Consider the following 17,299-nt stretch of genomic DNA (forward strand, 5'->3'; position numbering starts at 1 on the left):
GTCCCTCCCTTGCACAGACGTGGGGCTTCTATTGATCCACGGAAGAGTGGGAGGATGCTGACTCAAGCATCCTAGTGTTCCACCTGCTGTGCCTCAGGCCCTATCTCAGCTGCTCCCCTTGCCCCCCTTCTTCAGGGCCCACAGCTCAGCTTCCTCCCCCAGGCTCCCCCTCAGTTGCCCCCCAGGAACCCTCCCCCAGGTCCCCCCCTCAGGTGCCCCTCCCAGGGTCTGACACATCCCAGGCCGGGATGCTGGGCCAGGCAGTCCTCCCTCCCCCCCCCCCCTTCCCCGACAAGGAGCAGCTCAGGCTCTGGGCTAGGGAAGGGGCAGCCATCCCCAGGCTGAGCGCGCCCCCTGCTGCCAGCTACAGCATAGGAGTAGCTGCCCATCCTCTGCAGCCCCCACAGAGCTCCCCTCGGTCTCTGGGAGACAGGGATCTCCGCCCTGGCCACCCCCCGCTCCTCAAAGTGGCCCGTGCAGGCTCCCGGGCTCCGGGGCAGGTGGGCAGTGGAGGCTCCAGCTTGGCTCCTTATTTATGAGCTAGGGGGCACATCTGTGGGCACCTCTGACCACCCACTCCCCCCCAGGCAGAGGTCACCTTGACAACCCCCTTCCCACCCCCACTCCCTGGAGGCCTTTTAGGATTTTTCTATCCCCTCAGAATCCCCAGGAGCCTCCCCTCCCCCATGCCTGACATGGCAGGTACTGGCTCCCAGGCCCGGCTGGGGGGCACAGCAGAGGGCCAGCCCAAGCCTGGTTCAGGCCCGCTCCCACCCCAGTCCTGCGCACAGAGACCCCAGCCACAGAAGATACTGAAAGGTTTATTGAACCTTGAACAAAAACAGAACAACAGGAAATGCCAACATGTGGGCACGGGTGCCCACCCAGGGGTACCGTGGCCTCAAAAGTGGCTCAAGCCTACTTGGGGGAGAGAGGAAGGCACAGCCCCCTCAACTCCAGAGGCCCCGAGGACCCGGCGTCCCCCAGGGGCCCGAGCCCATCACACCTAGAGGGAGGACCACGGAGGCCTGGAGGGGCTTCCCCGGGAGGACTCAATAGCCAGGAGGAGGCTGCTCAGATCCACAAAAGGGGGTCAGGAAGAGGGGAGGGGGTGGGCACTCCTGGCTCTCAGCCTCCCTCCCAGGGCACTCCATCCCCATGGGCCCCGGAGCTCCCCCCGCCCCAGGCCCAGGGAGGGAAGGGTCGGGGGCAGCCACCTGCAAGGAGGCCTGCAGCTGACTGTTCATCTTCACCAGGGCCTCGAGGTGCTGGATGAGAGTGAGGGCCTCCCCGGTGGGGAGGAGCGGGGGGTGAGGGGGTGGGCATCCGGCCCCAGCAGCTGTGTGGGGACAGGAGGTGGCAGCGTGCTCGGGAAAGTGGAAACAGTCAGCTGCCGGAGGGTGGGAGAGCAGGGTCGGGGCCGGGGCCAGGGCCACCGCGGGGGGGCTGCCGAAGTGGAACAAGCCGGCCAGCTGCAGGAGGCTCAGGGCCCCCAGCTCCGGGGCCAGGCCCCCGCACTCGGGGTGCAGCGGGGCCCCCAGAGGCACCAGCCCGGGGCTGTCGGAAAAGGGCTGGGCTCGCTGACTCGGCATCCTTCCACCCCCACCAAGCTGAGCCCAGCCGGGCAAGGGTTCCTGGGGGGGCAGGCTGCCCAGGGGGCAGGGGCCGTCGGGGCGTGGGCCCGCCGCCTCCTGCTGGCAGCAGAAGGGGAGGCTGTAGGGCCCCCTCCCTGCCCCAAGCTGCTCCTGCTCCACGTGCCCGGCCACTTCTTCCAGGAGGTCTGCAGGAACGCTGTCCCAGACTGAGGGGCCTTCTGGGCTGGCCCCGGGGGCCCAGGATGGCCCGGCCTTGGATTGTGAAGGGGGCCTCCGGAAGCCGGGTGAGTAGCACTTGGTCTCCACCGTCTCCTTGAAGGTGACCGTCTTGCGCTTCTTCTCCTGCAGGGGGCTGGCCCCGTTGAGCCGGAGATCGCCGGGCGGGGCCTTGGGCAGGATCAGTCCCAGCACAAGGCTGCAGTGAGTGACTTCCAGGCCTGGGGGGACACGGGGGGAGGGGGGCCCTGAAATGCCAGCTCCAGGGCCGGGCGAGAGAAGAGCTGCGGCTGCAGTCCCTGTTGCCCGGCTGGTGAGCCCTGCGGTTTCCACCAGGAAGGCTCAGAGCCTGTGACAAGGCCGAGCTCAGCCCTCTCTGGTAGAGACTAAGGGCCCAGATGGACCCAGCCAGCCTCAGTTCTTCTGACACCGAACCCTTTGCTTTGCCGCAACTCCCTCCCATCAGCCCTGGCATGGGGGGCCAAACAACCAGCCCGGTCCCTTCTCCACAGGATGCCCTTCTAACGTGTTGCCCCAGGGTCCGGGATGGGAGAGACCAGAAGTGACCTTTACTTGAAAGGCAACCCAGCCTGGGGCCGTCCCCTCAAGGGCACAAGGAGCTGCCACTACCAGGCACTCTGCCCCCTCTCCCTCCCTCCACCTGGAGCTCAGCAAGGGCAGCCTGTCCCTCCTGGCATTGTCAGCTCACCGCATCGATAAGCACACAGCAGGCACTTCATAAATGCTTACTGACCCTGGGGGGGCTGAACCCCTGAGACTTCCTCAGTCAGGACCGCCCTTGGCCCTCTCCCCACATCCTGTGAACATGCAGGCCCAGGGGAGGGGCTCCCGAAGGCAGGAGCTCCCGAGCCTGTGGCCCCAAACCGCCCCGCTCCCAGCCGCCCCTCTGCCAGTTTCTCCCTGCGTGACCCTGTCTGGAGTCCCCTTCCTCATCCGGACTAGGTGGTCCTGGAGGCCCCTCCCAGGGTGTATCTGTGGCTGATCCAGCCTTTGTGGGGACCTGGGGTGGGGGTGGGGAAGGGGAGCCTGCTGCCTCCCAGAGCTGGAGCCTTAACCAGCGATTCCAGGCCCTGGCTCTCCCTCCACACACCCCATTGCTCCCAGGGACCGGGCAAAACAAAGCCAGGCAGGCCTGCAGACGGTTTCTGCTCCCCCCCCCCCCAAGTCCGCCCTCTTCTGAGAGCAGACGACCCCGCTCCTGGAACCCTTCTTGGTGAGGCAGGGGCAGCTTCGGGCTCCTCCCCCTTCCTCATTCTCCCTGACATCCTCTCCAGGGACTCAGAGCCCACCCGAAATGCCATGCAAGAACAGGGCACCCAGGCCGGGGCAGAACCTGTATTCGCCGCCTCCTGACGTCCCTTATAAACGGCACGGAAGGCTGAGCTGGAACTGGGGGTGGTCAAGCTGGCCAGCTGAGACCCCCGGCTCTTTTTCACCCCACTGCTCTCCCTGTGGCTCTCCCTGGCCCGGCTCCCCTCTTCCTCATGGGCCCCGCATACCTGGGCCTCCCAGTGGGCGCAGCTTGGGGGGCACAGGCTGGAAGGCCGGCAGGGGCACCAGGAACATGTCCAGGTGCTCGCTGGCTGCCATGCCGTAGCGCTGCTTGTTGTTGAGGTAGGAGTAGAGCATGTTGTAGTTCTGGGCATCGTGGGCTCCGAGAGGGCACAGGCGGACCACACTGATATCCTGGGGGGAGGGGAGGGAGACAAAGGGCTGACCTCTGGCATTCTCCAATCCATCTTTCCTGCTGCTTGGGCAAATCCCCCTAACGAACAGCGCAGAGCTGTCGCCATAAATCCTTCAACTGTCAGCCCAAAAAAGGACAAACTCCGGATCCTGGCACTCGAGGTCCCCCTTCCCCGGTCCGGCTGCAGCCCGGCTTTATCTCAGGCCGCTGACCTCTGCAGCCAAAGTCGAGCCCTCCCCCCCTCCCAGCCCTCTGCCTGCCCTCTCCCCCATCCGGGCTTTCCCTGAGCCAGCTCCCACACCTGGAACGGTTCTGATCCAAACCTGTCTGCAAAAGCCCCAGCCCGGGTGCCCACATGCCCGTGGCCTCCCAAGGTGCCCGCCGTGCCCGGTGGCTCATGCCCTTAACTCCAGTCTGTCTCCCGAATCCTGGCCCAGGGCCATCCCAGCAGGCAGCCTTCCTCCCACCCCCGGGGCGAATGAGGAGGAGGAGGGGGGCCTGGATCCGGCAGTCTGGGCCCGCACAGGCCGGGAGAGGGCAGTACCTTGGCTTCCGTGGGCCAGATGCTGTCCAAGTAATCCCAGACGGTTTCGGGGAGAACGCAGCCTGCTGAGCGGATCACCTTGGGCAGAGTCTGGGGGCGGGAAGGCAGAGGGGCTAGTTGTGGGGGGGCACAGGCTGCTCTCCCTGGGAGACCCAAGGAGCCTCCTTATGGCTCAGGCCCCAAGTCTGCTCACAGAGACCGGACCACTCCTGGGGGCCGCCCAGCACACCTGGGGCCCCAGGGTCAGCCAGGGACGAGGAGGGGGGACAAGGGGGGAGCCGGAGACGGGGAGGAGGAAAGAAGGGAGGCCAAGGAGTAGGGGGAGGGGCGGAGTCTAGGAAATTACCTGGATAAGCTGGCTACTGTAGCCATGAACCAGGAAGGCTTTTGTGGCAAACCGCTTGATGGAGAACATTTCCAGGGCACCTTCCCACAGTGGCCGGCCCTGCAAAGCCTTGGGCTTCAGAGCCTGCTTCGGGCAGAAGGCCAACTCAGGCCTGGTACAGACAGAGCAGAACAGAACTGCTGGGCTGGCCCCGCCCCGCCACGACCCTCCTTCCTAGCTGGGTGCCTCCAACCCCCCCACCCCCCACCCCCGCCTTCCCACGCTTGCCTTGCCAAGGGCCCCCCATTTCCACCCCCTCCGAGACCTGTCCTGCGGCTGGGTCCAGGGGCCACTCCTGCTTTTGGACACCCCAGGAAGGGGCGTGTCCACTCGAGGCAGGGACACAGGGCCGGGGAGTTTCTGGGGGGTGCTGGTGACTTTGCTCCTGGAGGACGGGGTGCTCCTCGGTGCGTTGAAGCCTCTGCCCCCTCGAGGGGCCTCCCAGCCTGTGAGGCGCAGACAGAGGAGTTGAGGCTGGGGGTGATGGGACGTGGGCCAAGGAGCTGAGGCAACTCTGGAGGAGGGAGTGCTCAGGCCATTCCCACCTGCCTCTACTGCGGCCCCAACAAGGGCTCCAGCTGTGCTCACAGGCTCTGCCTGGGTTACCCCGCAGCAGTGCTGGGGGGGAGAGGGGAGGTTTGAAGGGCCCACGGAGGAGCACCGCCCTCAGAAGGCCCATGGAGGAGCACCGCCCTCAGAAGGCCCAGGGAGGAGCACCGCCCTCAGAAGGCCCAGGGAGGAGCACCGCCCTCAGAAGGCCCAGGGAAGAGCACCGCCCTCAGAAAGCCCAGGGAGGAGCACTGCCCTCAGAAGGCCTAGGGAGGAGCACCGCCCTCAGAAGGCCCAGGGAGGAGCACTGCTCTCAGAAGGCCCCAGGACACTCAGGGGATGGCTCCATACCCAGATACATTGAGACTTGCTCCCTAAACCAAGCCCCCCTCCCAGCTCCGCCCTGGATGCTCTTCCCTGCCCTCCTCCTTCCAGCTCCCCTGCCCCTCCAGCCCCTTCCCACCCCTGCTTCTTCCCTCTTCTTCCTCTTCCTCCCTCACTACCCCTTTGCCCTTTTACCCTCGAACCACTTTTCAACCCATTCTTCCACCTTTCTCTGCTGTCCCCTTCCTGTGCCCCCTTCTTCTCCCTTCTGTCCTCCCCCCACCCCCGCCTCTCCTCCCACTCCTCCCCCATCAAGTGAGCCCAAACCCCCTGGTGGCCTTCAGCCCTTGACCCTTCAGTTCTTGCCGGGGCTCCCCCCCCCCCCCCGTGGCCAGCTAGCCCCCCCTCCACCAGGCCCTGCTCCCACCCATGCAAACTCGGCAGTCAGGGTCCAGGAAATGGCTCTCGTGCTGCTCTGTGGTATCTCGGCCCGAGTGGGACTCGGCCGCCCCCGACTGGTGGCGCAGGCTCAGGTCCATGTGGGAGGCAGGCTCCTGTGGGTGACACGGGGGAGGGGAGGTCCAGAAGCCAGAACCAGTGTCCCAGCCCAGACACAGGAGGAGGGCGGCTCTGACACTCGTTTTGTCCCCTTGCTCAGCAGCCTCACAGCCCCACTGTGTCTCTCCCTCCTTCCCCCCCCGGCCTCTGGTAGGACTTCAATGTCACCCTGTGCAAAGATTTCACGGCCCGGGGTGGGGGGATCGAGGCCCAGAAGCTTTCCTGAGACCTGCAGAATTAGCACCCAGGGCTTCTGCCAGCCTGCTGCCGGGGCTGAGGCCCGCTGGGGACACTTCTGGCCCCCTGGGGTAGCTAGCCGCTCCTTCCCATCCCGATGCTCTCTGTCGGGCCCTGAGAAGGTGGGCCTGGGGGCCGGCCCACAGCACGAGGGGAGTCTGGCCAGGTCAGGAAGTGCCCCGGGTGGTGCCGGCTTCTGCAGCGCTGCCCACTCACAGTCAGATCTTCCAAGGTGAGGGTCTGGTCCACGTCCGGATGGATCTCAATCTCCCCTTTGTGGGTCAGCTTGGTGACCCGACAGCTCGGAGCCTCCCGCTGCTGCTTCTCGATGATCTCCAAGCCCTGGTGTAGAGAAGGCCCAGGCCCGCGGCTCTTGCTGACCGGGCCCTTGCCTCCTGGCCGCGGCCGCCCTGCCTCGGCTCCTGCTCAGTCGTCCCCCGCGGCCCCAAGGCCCGGCTCCCGCTCCCCAGGAAGGCTCCCGGCCTGCCCCCCTCCCCCTCTGACCGCCAGGGCGCTCCAGGTCTCTGCCGTGGGCCCCCATCGCTCCCCCCCATCCCAGACACATTAGGGAAGGAGGCCCCGGCCCTGGGGGGGGGCAGGAAGACCTCGGGGAGCCCTTTGGCCACTTCTCAGGCTGGCAAACCAACACTGGCAGGGGGCAGCTAGGGGGCGCAGTGGATAGCGCACCAGCCCTGAAGTCAGGAGGACCAGAGTTCAAATTTTGTCTCAGACACTTAACACTTCCTAGCTGTGTGACCCTGGGCAAGTCACTTAACCCCAATTGTCTCAGGGAAAAAAAAAAAAAACACAATGCTGGCAAATCGGGCCAGTCACACTGGGACAGACAAAGGACGGCGGGACAGACTGAAGGCGTGTGACCCTGAACGGGGGAGGGGGGCAGAGCAGTCCGTGGACGCCGGGTTTGGTCCCACATCACACACGGAGAGCTGGGCTCGGACAGGTCACTCAGCCCTGGAGGCTCCATCTCCCCGACTAGGAAGTGGTTCCTAAGGTCCTTCCAGCTCTGAGTCTGCACTGCTGAAAAATCTCAGAATTCTGCTGGGAGCCGCGGGGGGCAGGGCGAGGAGGGGAGGGGAGGGTGGGCCCTGGCTGGGCTTGGCGCCTGGGGGGGGCGTGGGAGGGAAGCAGGACGAGCATCACGCCGGCCCGGGAACCAAGGAACGGGGCAGTGCGGGGAGGGGGCGATGACGAACACGCCTCAAACATATTGGATCTGAAGTGTGGGCAGCAAAGCTCCAATCTCTCCAAAGCAGGAGTGGGTGGGGGGCTGGCAGGAGACATCACACTGCCGGGGAGGAGGCTCTCGGTATTGTGCCTGAGCCGCCGGGGAGGGATCCTCCGGAGAGACAGGAGGGGCGGCCCACAGAGCGAAGGCTGCCTCGTGGCCGTGGGGGCAGACGGGCGCTGCCGGGCCCAGAGAGCAGAGCCAGGAGGACCGGAACCAGCAGCAGGGGGGAGGAACAACCTCTACACGGAACGGACCGTTCTGTAAGGTAGTGAGCTCCCCGTCCTCACAGAGTCCAGAAAGGGCCGGATGACCACTCATTGGGAATGTTACAAAGGTACAGACTGGATCGGTGACCCCTCAGGTCCCCTCCACGTCGGGTTCTAGGATTTCATAAGTGACCTAGCCGGCTGCTGTAACACATCCGGCCCCGTCCTCAAGGCTCACCATGGGGACCTTGATCACCGGCGTAAACAGAACAGTGTCCAGTGTGTGGGGGCCTGAGGCCTGCAGGGGGACCAGTCCCGCTGGGAGCACCAGCCCCGCAGGGAGCACCAGCCTGAAGGAGTGGAGCCTGGCTTTGCCACTTGGTTCCAGGAATCAATTAGCTGCCCAATTATAATAAGCACTGACATTTCCCCAGCACTTGAGGATTTACAAAGCGGCTTCCTCCCCAAACAGATGTTGGGGGGGCATTCTCCGCTCTCTGGCCCCCCCACTCCCAGGATGCAGCAGAGCTGGGACGGAGGACACGGGGCTCTGTGCTCACTGTGCTTCTCTGTGTCTGGGCTCCTTTGCCCGTAGCCTAATTTATTTTGGGCCCAAACACTGCCGGAGTCTCCAGGCCCCTGTGACTGTGTGCTCCATAGTCTGCCACTCAAAGACAGGAAGGAGGTGCTCCCACTCACATGTTTAGACTCCTCCCAGTCTCTGCCCTGACACAAACCAAAATGCAGACAGAGCCTGGCCTTCCTCGTCCCCCTCCCCCACCACCCCCTCCTCTGGCCCCCTCCCGGTCTCCGTCTCAGCCCAGTCACTCACATGCTTCACTTCCCGGTCCCGCCACTCAGCCAGCTCCTGGGATGCCAGCTCCGTGGCACTCATCCGAACCAGGCCCTGAGGGGTGATGTCTCCGCGGATCACCTGGAGGAACAGGTCCTGCAAGCACCAAGGGCCACAGTGGGCCTGCGGGCCCTGGACACCCGCTCCTCCCATGGCTGTGGATGGTGGGGCCTTGTCCAAGCTCCCGCGCCCTCCCCTCCCCCTCTCCTCATCCCCGACTCCCGGCCCCCCTCACCTTGTTCCTGGGATCTCTCAGGTTGAACACCAGGCTTCGGTATTTGGTCTTGTAGCGGTAGTCTGTGCACTGCATGAGGTCAAAGATGGCAGCCTCGATGTTGGCAGCGATGCCCCTCACGGTCTCCTCGCCCACAGTCAGGTTGGCAGGCTCCTGCAGCCTGGGAGAGGCAGAGGCCATGGGTGGGATGAGAACAGGGCAGGGCCCCCGGAGCTCTGGGGGGCAGGGCTGGTGTTCTATCACGAAGGCCAATTGCTCAGACAATCATTTTTTCTAATTTTGATTTTGTGTCTCAATTCAAGGACCAAGCTTCCTGGACCAGACTCTAGGGACCACCCAATCCAAGCCCCTCATTTTATAAATGGGGAAACTGAGGCCCGGGGAAGCGAAATGCCTCGTCCACGCTCACACAGACTAACTGGGAGACCTGGGCCCTCCCCCAGCCCCGGAGCTGCACTGTGAGAGCTCACTGGCAGCCGGGGCCTCCTGCCTCGGGCCGGGGCTTGTTCCCTCAGACTACCGGCCCCTGCCCAGTGTCTTCCCTAACAGGATCTCCAGCAGCGGCCATCGTCCAGATGGGATAATCCCGGACATTTAAAAACTGTGGATGAGTTCTAGCACCTTGCAGGGAGGCCGGCAGAACACCACATGCCGCTGAGGATTTGGGAATGAGGTGGACACATGAACTGAAGTTTTATCGAAAACTGAGAGGATTTGGCTGTTAACAAACTAAGCCCGGAGCAGCACAAACAGAGTTGGTCTGGAGACCCCAATCTCCCCTCCCCGTCAGCCCCGGACTGCCCGGTGCTGCCAGCGCCGATCCATGGGCACCGGCTCCCCTCTTCTTCCTCAGGCTGCCCATCCCCCTTTGCCGTCCCCGCGCCCTCTCTCACCCTCTGTGCCTTATCCTGGGGCCTGTGGAACCCCTCCCCCCAAGCAGCAGCAGGTGCCCCCGTCTCATAATGTCATAAGTGCCTGGGTCCCCACTTCCCTCTCTCTAAAGGGGGGCCGGCGGACAGTTCTAATCCTCTGCCATTCTGCAGCCAGAACATGGAAGCTGGGGGCGACCCCGTGGCAGAAAGGAGAGCAGAAAGGGCCTCACCGTTTCAGGAGCACCTCCCTCAGGGACTCAGCCACGGCGCTGCGCACCTGCTCCCCAGAGAGCTGCAGGGGAGGACCCGGTCCGGGCAGCGGCTTCTCCTTGGGCGGCCGTTTCTTCTGCTCCCTCACCTTGGTCTCGGCTGAAAGCACAAGAGGGGGATGTGGCCTCAGGCGCTCGGGGGGGGGGGGGGAGCCTGGGGACATGGACTCCATGGAGAGGAGAAGGATCTCCATCCACGGGGACCCCGCCCCCCCCCGGGAAGCGTGCAAAAGCCCACACTGGACATCAGAGGACCAGGCTCCCCATCTTCCTCCGCAAAATGGGCGTGTGTATGGGTACCATCCCCTGCACCGAGCCGGGGCAGGAGGGCTTTGCAAAGGTTAAAGCACCAGGTAGGAATGAGCGCTGACAGGCCTTTGGAACTGGCCCCCTTAGCACATTGTACAGAAGAGTAAACTGAGGTTGGGAGAGGTTGAGTGACTTGCTCAAGCTCCTATGACCAACACAGCCCAGACCTTCTGGTTCCGAAGGCTGAGTTCTCGCACTATCTTACCTAGGCTTTTTCAAACGGGAGTTACTATGGTGTCTGGTGCCCCTCTGATGGGAGCCCTTGCCCCCAAAGTAGGGGTTAATGGGTCCTGACACAGCAGTAAAGAAAGGCCTTCACCTGGCTTGGACGTTCCCCCATCCTTTCCAACAGGGGACAGGCCAAAAGCGCCTCCCAGATGCCCCAGGCCCAGGGAGAGATGGGAGCGCAGCCCATCCTCCTCCCCTGTCCTTAAGTCACCAGCCTCCCCTGGAGGAAGAGAGCCTCACCCCTCCAGCCTCCGTTCTTCACAATGGCCCTGTAGACATCACTGAAGGGACTGGGAGGCAGCATTAAGACAGGCTCCCAAAGACAGCCCTTCCTTCTGCCTTGGACCAAGCACAGCCAAGTGCCCTCCCGCCCCAGATGCTAAGAACTGGGAGGGGACGTAGAGGCCATCTAGTCCCTCCTGTCTAAAGCTTTGAGAGGGGAAAGCAGTTAGGCAGGGGCTAGATTTGGGGAAGGAGGCCCAGGTTGCTCAGCCCTGCTGCCTCTGGTATCAATCCCCTCACCCCCACAGCACGCATTTACTTAGCACGGTCCAGCTGGCAAAGTCCTTCACAAATAGCATCAATTCTGATTCTAACAATCCTGTAAGAGAGGTGCCCTACTGTCCCCATTTTACAGAGGAGAAAATGAAAGCTCAGAGAGATCGAGTGACGTGCACAGGATCACACAGCTAGTAAGTGTCTGAGGCGGGATTTGAACTCCGGGCTTCCTAACTTCAGGTCTCGTGATGAGCAGCCAGCAGAGCTGGGATCTGACTCCCACCTTTCTCCCTCACTTCAGCAGGGCACCCACTCCCACTCACCTGGGGGCTGTGGCTTCTCCACAGGCGCGGGCGCAGAGGCTTTGCCCACCTGGGAGGGCTTCTTCTCCCCTTCGCCGGAGGCCTCTTTGGTTGCCTTTGGAGCTAGCTGTAAGAGCAGAAATGAATGAAGACTGGGGAAAGGAGAAAGAGTCCATGAGCAGAGACAGGTCCCAAGAAAGGTCCCCAAGGCCAAAGGAAGGGCCCGAGTCCATCCTCCCTCTCCATATCCATCCACTCATTCAACAGCGCTTATTTACTGTGTGCAGGCACTGGAGAGAAAGGCAACTTAGCAAAAATACCATCCACGTCCTCCCGGAGCTCCTGGTCCTCCAGAAGGTGAAGTCCATCTGCTCAGCTTCTTCCATTTATGTCCTCTCTTTCCCTTCCACACTCAGAAGCACAGAAGCAACGAGCTGGAAGAGGCCACGTGAAATACCCAAAGAAGTGCTCTTCACCCCTCTGCTGCTCCTGCAGGCGTCCGTCCCACTGGGGGATCACTCCAAGATCAGGAAACATTTCCTACATAGACCCTTGTACCTTCTCTCTGTAATTTCTACCACTGCTGCTGGTTCTGCCCCTCAGGCCAAGCAGAACCGGCTTGCTCCCTTAGCCGAGCCATAACCCCTTACATATCTGAAAAAAGCTTTCTATCTTTCTCTTCTCCAGACAAAAACTTTCCCACTCCCTTCCACTTATTCTTCTGAAGCACAACTTCTAGTCCCGTGGACATTCTCTTTTGCATTGTCTCCTATTTGTCAATACCCTTCTTCAAAGCCCTGAAGTCAGGAGGACCTGAGTTAGAATCCAACCTCAGACACTTAACACTTCCTAGCTGTGTGACCCTGGGCAAGTCACTTAACCCCAATTGCCTCAGCAAATAAAGAAAATGTAGCTCCAAAACTGAAAAGGATGCTCCAGATGTGATGGAATTAGAGTTGTATGAAGCGGCACCTCCCTCTTCTAGATTACCTCTTTCTAACAAAAAGCTAATCAGCTTTTAGGCTGCCAGCTCACACTACTGATCATGCAATCCACTTAGAGCCCCAGATCTTTTTTCGCATAGACTGTTATCTATCCTTCTCTTTCCTATCCTATTCTTGTGCAGTTCATTTTTGGAACCCAAGTGTAGGACTTTGCACTTATCCCCTCAATATTCTACAGTCCTTTCCTTAGTTTTCAAAGTGCCCTCAGCCGCCATCCATTGCTCAGCCTCCTCCCCAATAATATGCAAGTGACAAGTGGTCTGACTCAAAGGGCAGACTTTTTTCCATCCATGGGCTTCTGGCTGATGACTGATATGTGAGAGATGGGGTAAAGGTCAGAGGGAAGCTCCTCTAGCCCTGGACCTAATGGTCTTGCCCTAGTAGACCTAGCTTGCAAGAACCAGCACAGAGGTAAAGGAGCTTAGGTATCAGCATCAGAGCTTCGCCCCTCCTTGCTCTCTGTGCCATTCTCCTAACCCTCTCAATGCCCCTAGATTCTCAGATCCTTCTCTTTTCCTTGGTGCCCTCCCACTGCCCTAGTCCTGTCTGTCACAGTGGGAGACATGAGAGATTTCCAAGAAACACTCTCAAAAACTCTCGGCTCTAAAAACAATGATCTGGGGACTTGGTGGTCAATCCAGGGCTCAGTCCTGGCCTCCGGCCTTCCTGATCCCGGATCCTGCACACCCGGCTGCTGCTGCAGGAGCTAAGGCACATCACGGCCGCACAATTGTGGGGGGTCTTTCCGGGGCTGCTCATCTTAGTCCTGCAGACTCCTCTCCCAGCCCCTTCTCCTCTCCTGGTGAGGAAGACTTCACTTGGGCCCTCACTGCTTACCCCAGTCCTGTTCTCCTACCCTGACCGTCATCAATGCATTCCCAATATAGCTTCTGTTTGAGCCTCCTCTTCCCTTCTCTGGCCAGCCTCACCAACACCTCCCCACTCCTGTGCCTCATGCTTCCCCAAAAAGAGGCCATGGTCAGTTTGGGAAGCTCCCTCTCCTTTCCCTTCCACTTGTGACTTTCAGCAGCACCCTCTACATCCCTCCCCTTGGCTCCAATCTCACAGAAGGATGCTGGGCTCCTTATCTGGGTCCATCACCTTCCTTGTATCCTTGGTCCCATCCTCTGCCCCACTGAGTAGTCTTTCTTGACCTAACTTTCCACCACTTCTTATCCCAACTACTCTCTGCTGCCTGTGAACCTGGGGCTACAAACCCTGCACTTGGCCCCCTTAAGCCACGGCGCTATACTTGCCTCCCTTTCACAAGCTGAACTCTCAAAAGACACTCATTGTTCTATTTTCTCACTTCCCAATGCCTTCTTAGCCCCTTGTAACCTGTCTCCCTGCCCTACTATTGCACTGAAATGTAATCTCCAAAGCCACCAGCGATCTCTTTACTAAACACAAGGCCTTTCCTCAGGCCTTGCCCTTCTTGACCCCTCGACAACATATGGCCCTCCTGTCGGGGTCTCACCATCAGCTCTGCCGATCAAACTTTCCTTGTCCCCAAGGTGCCGGACTTCTCCCCAAGCTTCTGTCTTGGGCCCTGTTCTCCGACGCTCTCCCTCCTGGGATTCTCCCCAGACCCCTGACTGAGCTGCCGTCTCCAGGCAGTGGACTCCCAGATCTAGGGATCCAGCCCTCATATGAGTCCCAGGCCTCCAACTCCCTAAAGGACCTGTGCCTCGGTGTGCTGCCCTTTCCCAGATATCGTCTGACGCGGTAGTCACCGGCTTCCTCCAGAGTCCCCTCTGCCCCTAACATCCTTCTGTTCTCCTGCAGGTTCATCATCGTGGAATCTTCCCCGACCTTCTCCTCTTCTCCAACACTGATCCTCCCTTTAAAACCTCTCTCTCTTCCACCCCCTCCACGAGACAACCACCCTGCTCCACTCAGCCTACATGCCAGTCTCTTTGCCAAAAGCTGAGCATGCAAAGCAAGGCAAAAGCCAGTCCTGTCCTCCGGGAGCTCCCAGTCCAACAAGGGAGCCAACATGCAACAACTCCAAGCCATGGAGGCCAGGCTGGAATGCTCGCCACTGCAGCACCTCCTCCTGCTCCCTAAGCACTATCCCTAAAGCACAGATCTGACTGTGTCACCCCCTGCTTCCAGAGCTTCTGCAGTTTCCTCTTGCCTTCAGAATCCAGTCCAAGCTCCTGTGTTTCTTATGTAAAGTCCTCCACAATCTGGCTCCTGCCCACCTCCCCCGGCGGAGCATACATCACTCCCCCTCACGCGTTCTCAACGCCAGCCAAATTGGCCGACATAGTGCTTCCTGCACAAAGCACCCCATCGCCCGCCCCCAGCCTTTCCACCAGCTGTTCCCCCTCCCTGGAAGGCTCTCCTTCCCCCCATTTGCCCCTGACAAGTCCAGTCCCCTTCAAGGTCATTCCAGTGGGGTCTTCTCCTTTCCTGACATCCCCACTTGCCAGTACTTCCTTCTTCCTTGCCTCCTGCCCCCCAATCACTCAGAAATGCATTTGTTTTCTGCAGAGCCTACACTTACTCGCCTGTGGGCAGCACTGTATGCCTTTAGCAGAATGGAAGCTCCCTGAGGGGAGGACTCCTCCAATGTCTAGTGCCTAGCACAATGGGTGGCCCTGCAGGCCCTTGATAAATGCTTGTTGGTTGACTGCACACAGAAACTCAGAGAAACAGAGAAAGCCCTCAGGGACCACCTATTCCAACCATGCCTGATGGGAGCCATTCCTGTACAATATTCTGGACAGGGAGCTCACTATCTTGCCCAGAACCCAATTTTTCTTTTATAACACCCTAATGCTTAGGAAATCTCCCCTCCCACAAAGCTAAAAGATGCCTTCCTGCCTCTTCACCTCACTTCTCCTGGTACCACCTTTTGGAGCTAAGGAGAACAAATCTAATTTTTCTCCCATGTGAGGACCTTTCAGACACTTAAAATACTGTGGTTCTATCCTTCCTTGAGTCTCCACTCCTCCAAAACAATATTATTATTTATGGATATGGTATCTAGGTGCGTTACAAATATTATCTTACTTGAGCCTCACAACTTCCCTTGGAGGAGATCAGTACAATTATTACTCCCATTTTACAGATGAAGAAATTGATACAAATAGTGGTAAAGTGACTTGGCCAAGTTCACAAAGCCACTATGTGCCTAAAGCTGTAGTAATGTTCAGGCCTTCCGACTCCAAGTCCAGGACTCTGTCCACTGCTCCAGCTCCTGGCCTAACCCCAGACCTTCCACATAGACGAGTGGATCACCTTGGTCACCTTCATCTGGCTGTCCTCTCATTTGTCACTATCCTTCCTAAAATATGGCGTTCAGAACTTAACACTCCACACATTGTCTGTCCAGAGCACAGGGGACTCAGCTCTGGAACCATTAACTTTGAATCAGAAAACCTTCCAGGTTACCATTGCATTGCGTGTCTAACACGCTGCCAGATAATTGTTGTTCAATTGTTTTTTAGTCTTATCTGACTCTTTGTGACCCCATTTGGGGTTTTCTTGGCAAAGATAATTAGAGCAGCTTGCCATTCCCTTTTCTAGCTCACTTCACAGAAGAGGAAACTGAGGTAAATGGAGTGAAGAGACTTGCCCAGAGTCACCCAGCTAATAAGTAATAATAAATCTGAGGCTGGACTTGAACTCAGAAAGAGGTGTCCTCCTGACTCCAAGCCAAGTGTTCTATCCACTGCACCACATGCATAGAGAAAAGAATGAGAATCTTTTCCATCAAGGAACTTACCCTCTGTTTACAAAGAGTCATTCCGAAGATGTCAAGAAACACTTCTGACAATTGGAAATTCTCCCCAAATGGAATGAGTTGCCTCAAAGAGGATGGGGGAGATCTCTCTCACTGCATGTAGGCCTTCAGCTTCGTGGAGGCACCAGGTGAACTTCGGAGTTCCTGTAAATAGCTCCTCTTTCGAGCACATTGCATAGTTTACAATTTTCATCACAACTACTTGTGAGATGGGCACTTACTTTAGCAATTAAGTACTTTGGCTATGTTGGAGAAGACATTCCTCTCCAAGATCCCTCCCTCTGCCTCAGTACACCATTTGTGTGAGCTGCCTTAGCTGAACTCCTCCTCCCCACATTCCCTCCTTCGCCTGCCTCTCCACCATAGATTAGCTCCTGGATGGCACACAGGTTACACACATACAAAACGCTGAATGTCTACCCAGACTGCCAGATCATGGAAGCCTGTGGTCACTATCCAACAGCCCAGGCTTCAACATTTCCATTTTACAGACAAACTAATGTTCTCTTCCCGAACCTGGGATTCCATCAGCCCATGGAGCAGTCCAGAGAGCACCCTGGGAGGCAGATAAGTTCTGTTAAGAACTTTTAAGTTAGGAAAGTTTGCATGAGGCACTGAGAAGGTCAAGGACTTCCAAGGATCAGGACTTGAACTTAGAGCCTCCTGATTCCAAAGCCAACTAGCTTTCTCCCCCCTAGACTATACTATCTGTATTGGGAGACCAGCACCAGACTCAGACGCAACTACTACTTGTCAGAGCTGGGAGTGGAGCCCTATTCTCCCAGAGTTTTTGTCTTCACCCTAGGTTGTTTTTCCCATATTCTTCTGATGATTCCTTTCTGTGAAATCAGCCCCCAAAGATGATCCCTTCCTTCTTCCACTAGAAACTCATTCTGATTTTATAATTTATTTTAAAGATCTCATTGTGAAAAAAAAAAATTGAGGAGATAAATGGGAGAGATAAATTTTTGTTCGTTGAGAGAACAAAATACCATTTAAAAAATCTCATTGTGGTTAGCTTTGCTCTATAAACAAGGTAATGAATGAATGAGCCCAAAAAAAAGTATTCAAGCAATCAAATCAATCAACCAGCATTTATCAGGTGCCTGGCACGAGACCACCTTGTACGGCCTTTGGTCACAATTCTGAGCAGGGTCCGGGTTGTGAAAGCGGCTTTGCTGCCTCCCCTGTTCCCCTCCAGTGGTCTCGGGCCCCCAAAGTTTTACTGTTTACCTCCCGTGACTTGACAAGCCCAAGCAGAGGAAAAGGCCATCCCTGGGGGCAGCTCTGATGGGCGGCTTTGGCAACTCCAAATTCGCCCCTGATACAGACGAGCAGACAGACTCGAAATTGGCTTGCTGATCATTCAGGCGTGGCCCTGCACATCAGCCAGAGGAGCTGAACCCA

General features: G+C 58.7%; 1 protein-coding gene across 4 annotated transcripts in view; it reads right to left on the reverse strand.

Annotated features, from left to right (window-relative positions):
* Window positions 1–805: 805 nt before the first annotated feature.
* SPOCD1 (SPOC domain containing 1) overlaps window positions 806–17,299 on the reverse strand; it is a 42,597-nt gene continuing 26,103 nt past the window's right edge. For 3 of the 4 annotated variants that reach the window (XM_074305325.1, XM_074305321.1, XM_074305322.1), the window contains 11 exons: window positions 11,159–11,264; window positions 9,762–9,900; window positions 8,660–8,819; window positions 8,404–8,520; window positions 6,333–6,458; window positions 5,749–5,875; window positions 4,714–4,894; window positions 4,410–4,560; window positions 4,064–4,153; window positions 3,332–3,518; window positions 806–2,032 (listed from right to left, as the gene is read on the reverse strand). In XM_074305325.1, coding sequence (XP_074161426.1) covers window positions 1,053–2,032; window positions 3,332–3,518; window positions 4,064–4,153; window positions 4,410–4,560; window positions 4,714–4,894; window positions 5,749–5,875; window positions 6,333–6,458; window positions 8,404–8,520; window positions 8,660–8,819; window positions 9,762–9,900; window positions 11,159–11,264 — 2,364 coding nt within the window. In that variant the 3' untranslated portion in view covers window positions 806–1,052. The remainder of the gene's footprint in view (window positions 2,033–3,331; window positions 3,519–4,063; window positions 4,154–4,409; window positions 4,561–4,713; window positions 4,895–5,748; window positions 5,876–6,332; window positions 6,459–8,403; window positions 8,521–8,659; window positions 8,820–9,761; window positions 9,901–11,158; window positions 11,265–17,299) is intronic. The other variant, XM_074305323.1, reaches the window with a different exon arrangement.

Source organism: Sminthopsis crassicaudata, chromosome 3 (genome assembly GCF_048593235.1).
Source record: "Sminthopsis crassicaudata isolate SCR6 chromosome 3, ASM4859323v1, whole genome shotgun sequence".
Lineage (NCBI taxonomy): Eukaryota > Metazoa > Chordata > Mammalia > Dasyuromorphia > Dasyuridae > Sminthopsis > Sminthopsis crassicaudata.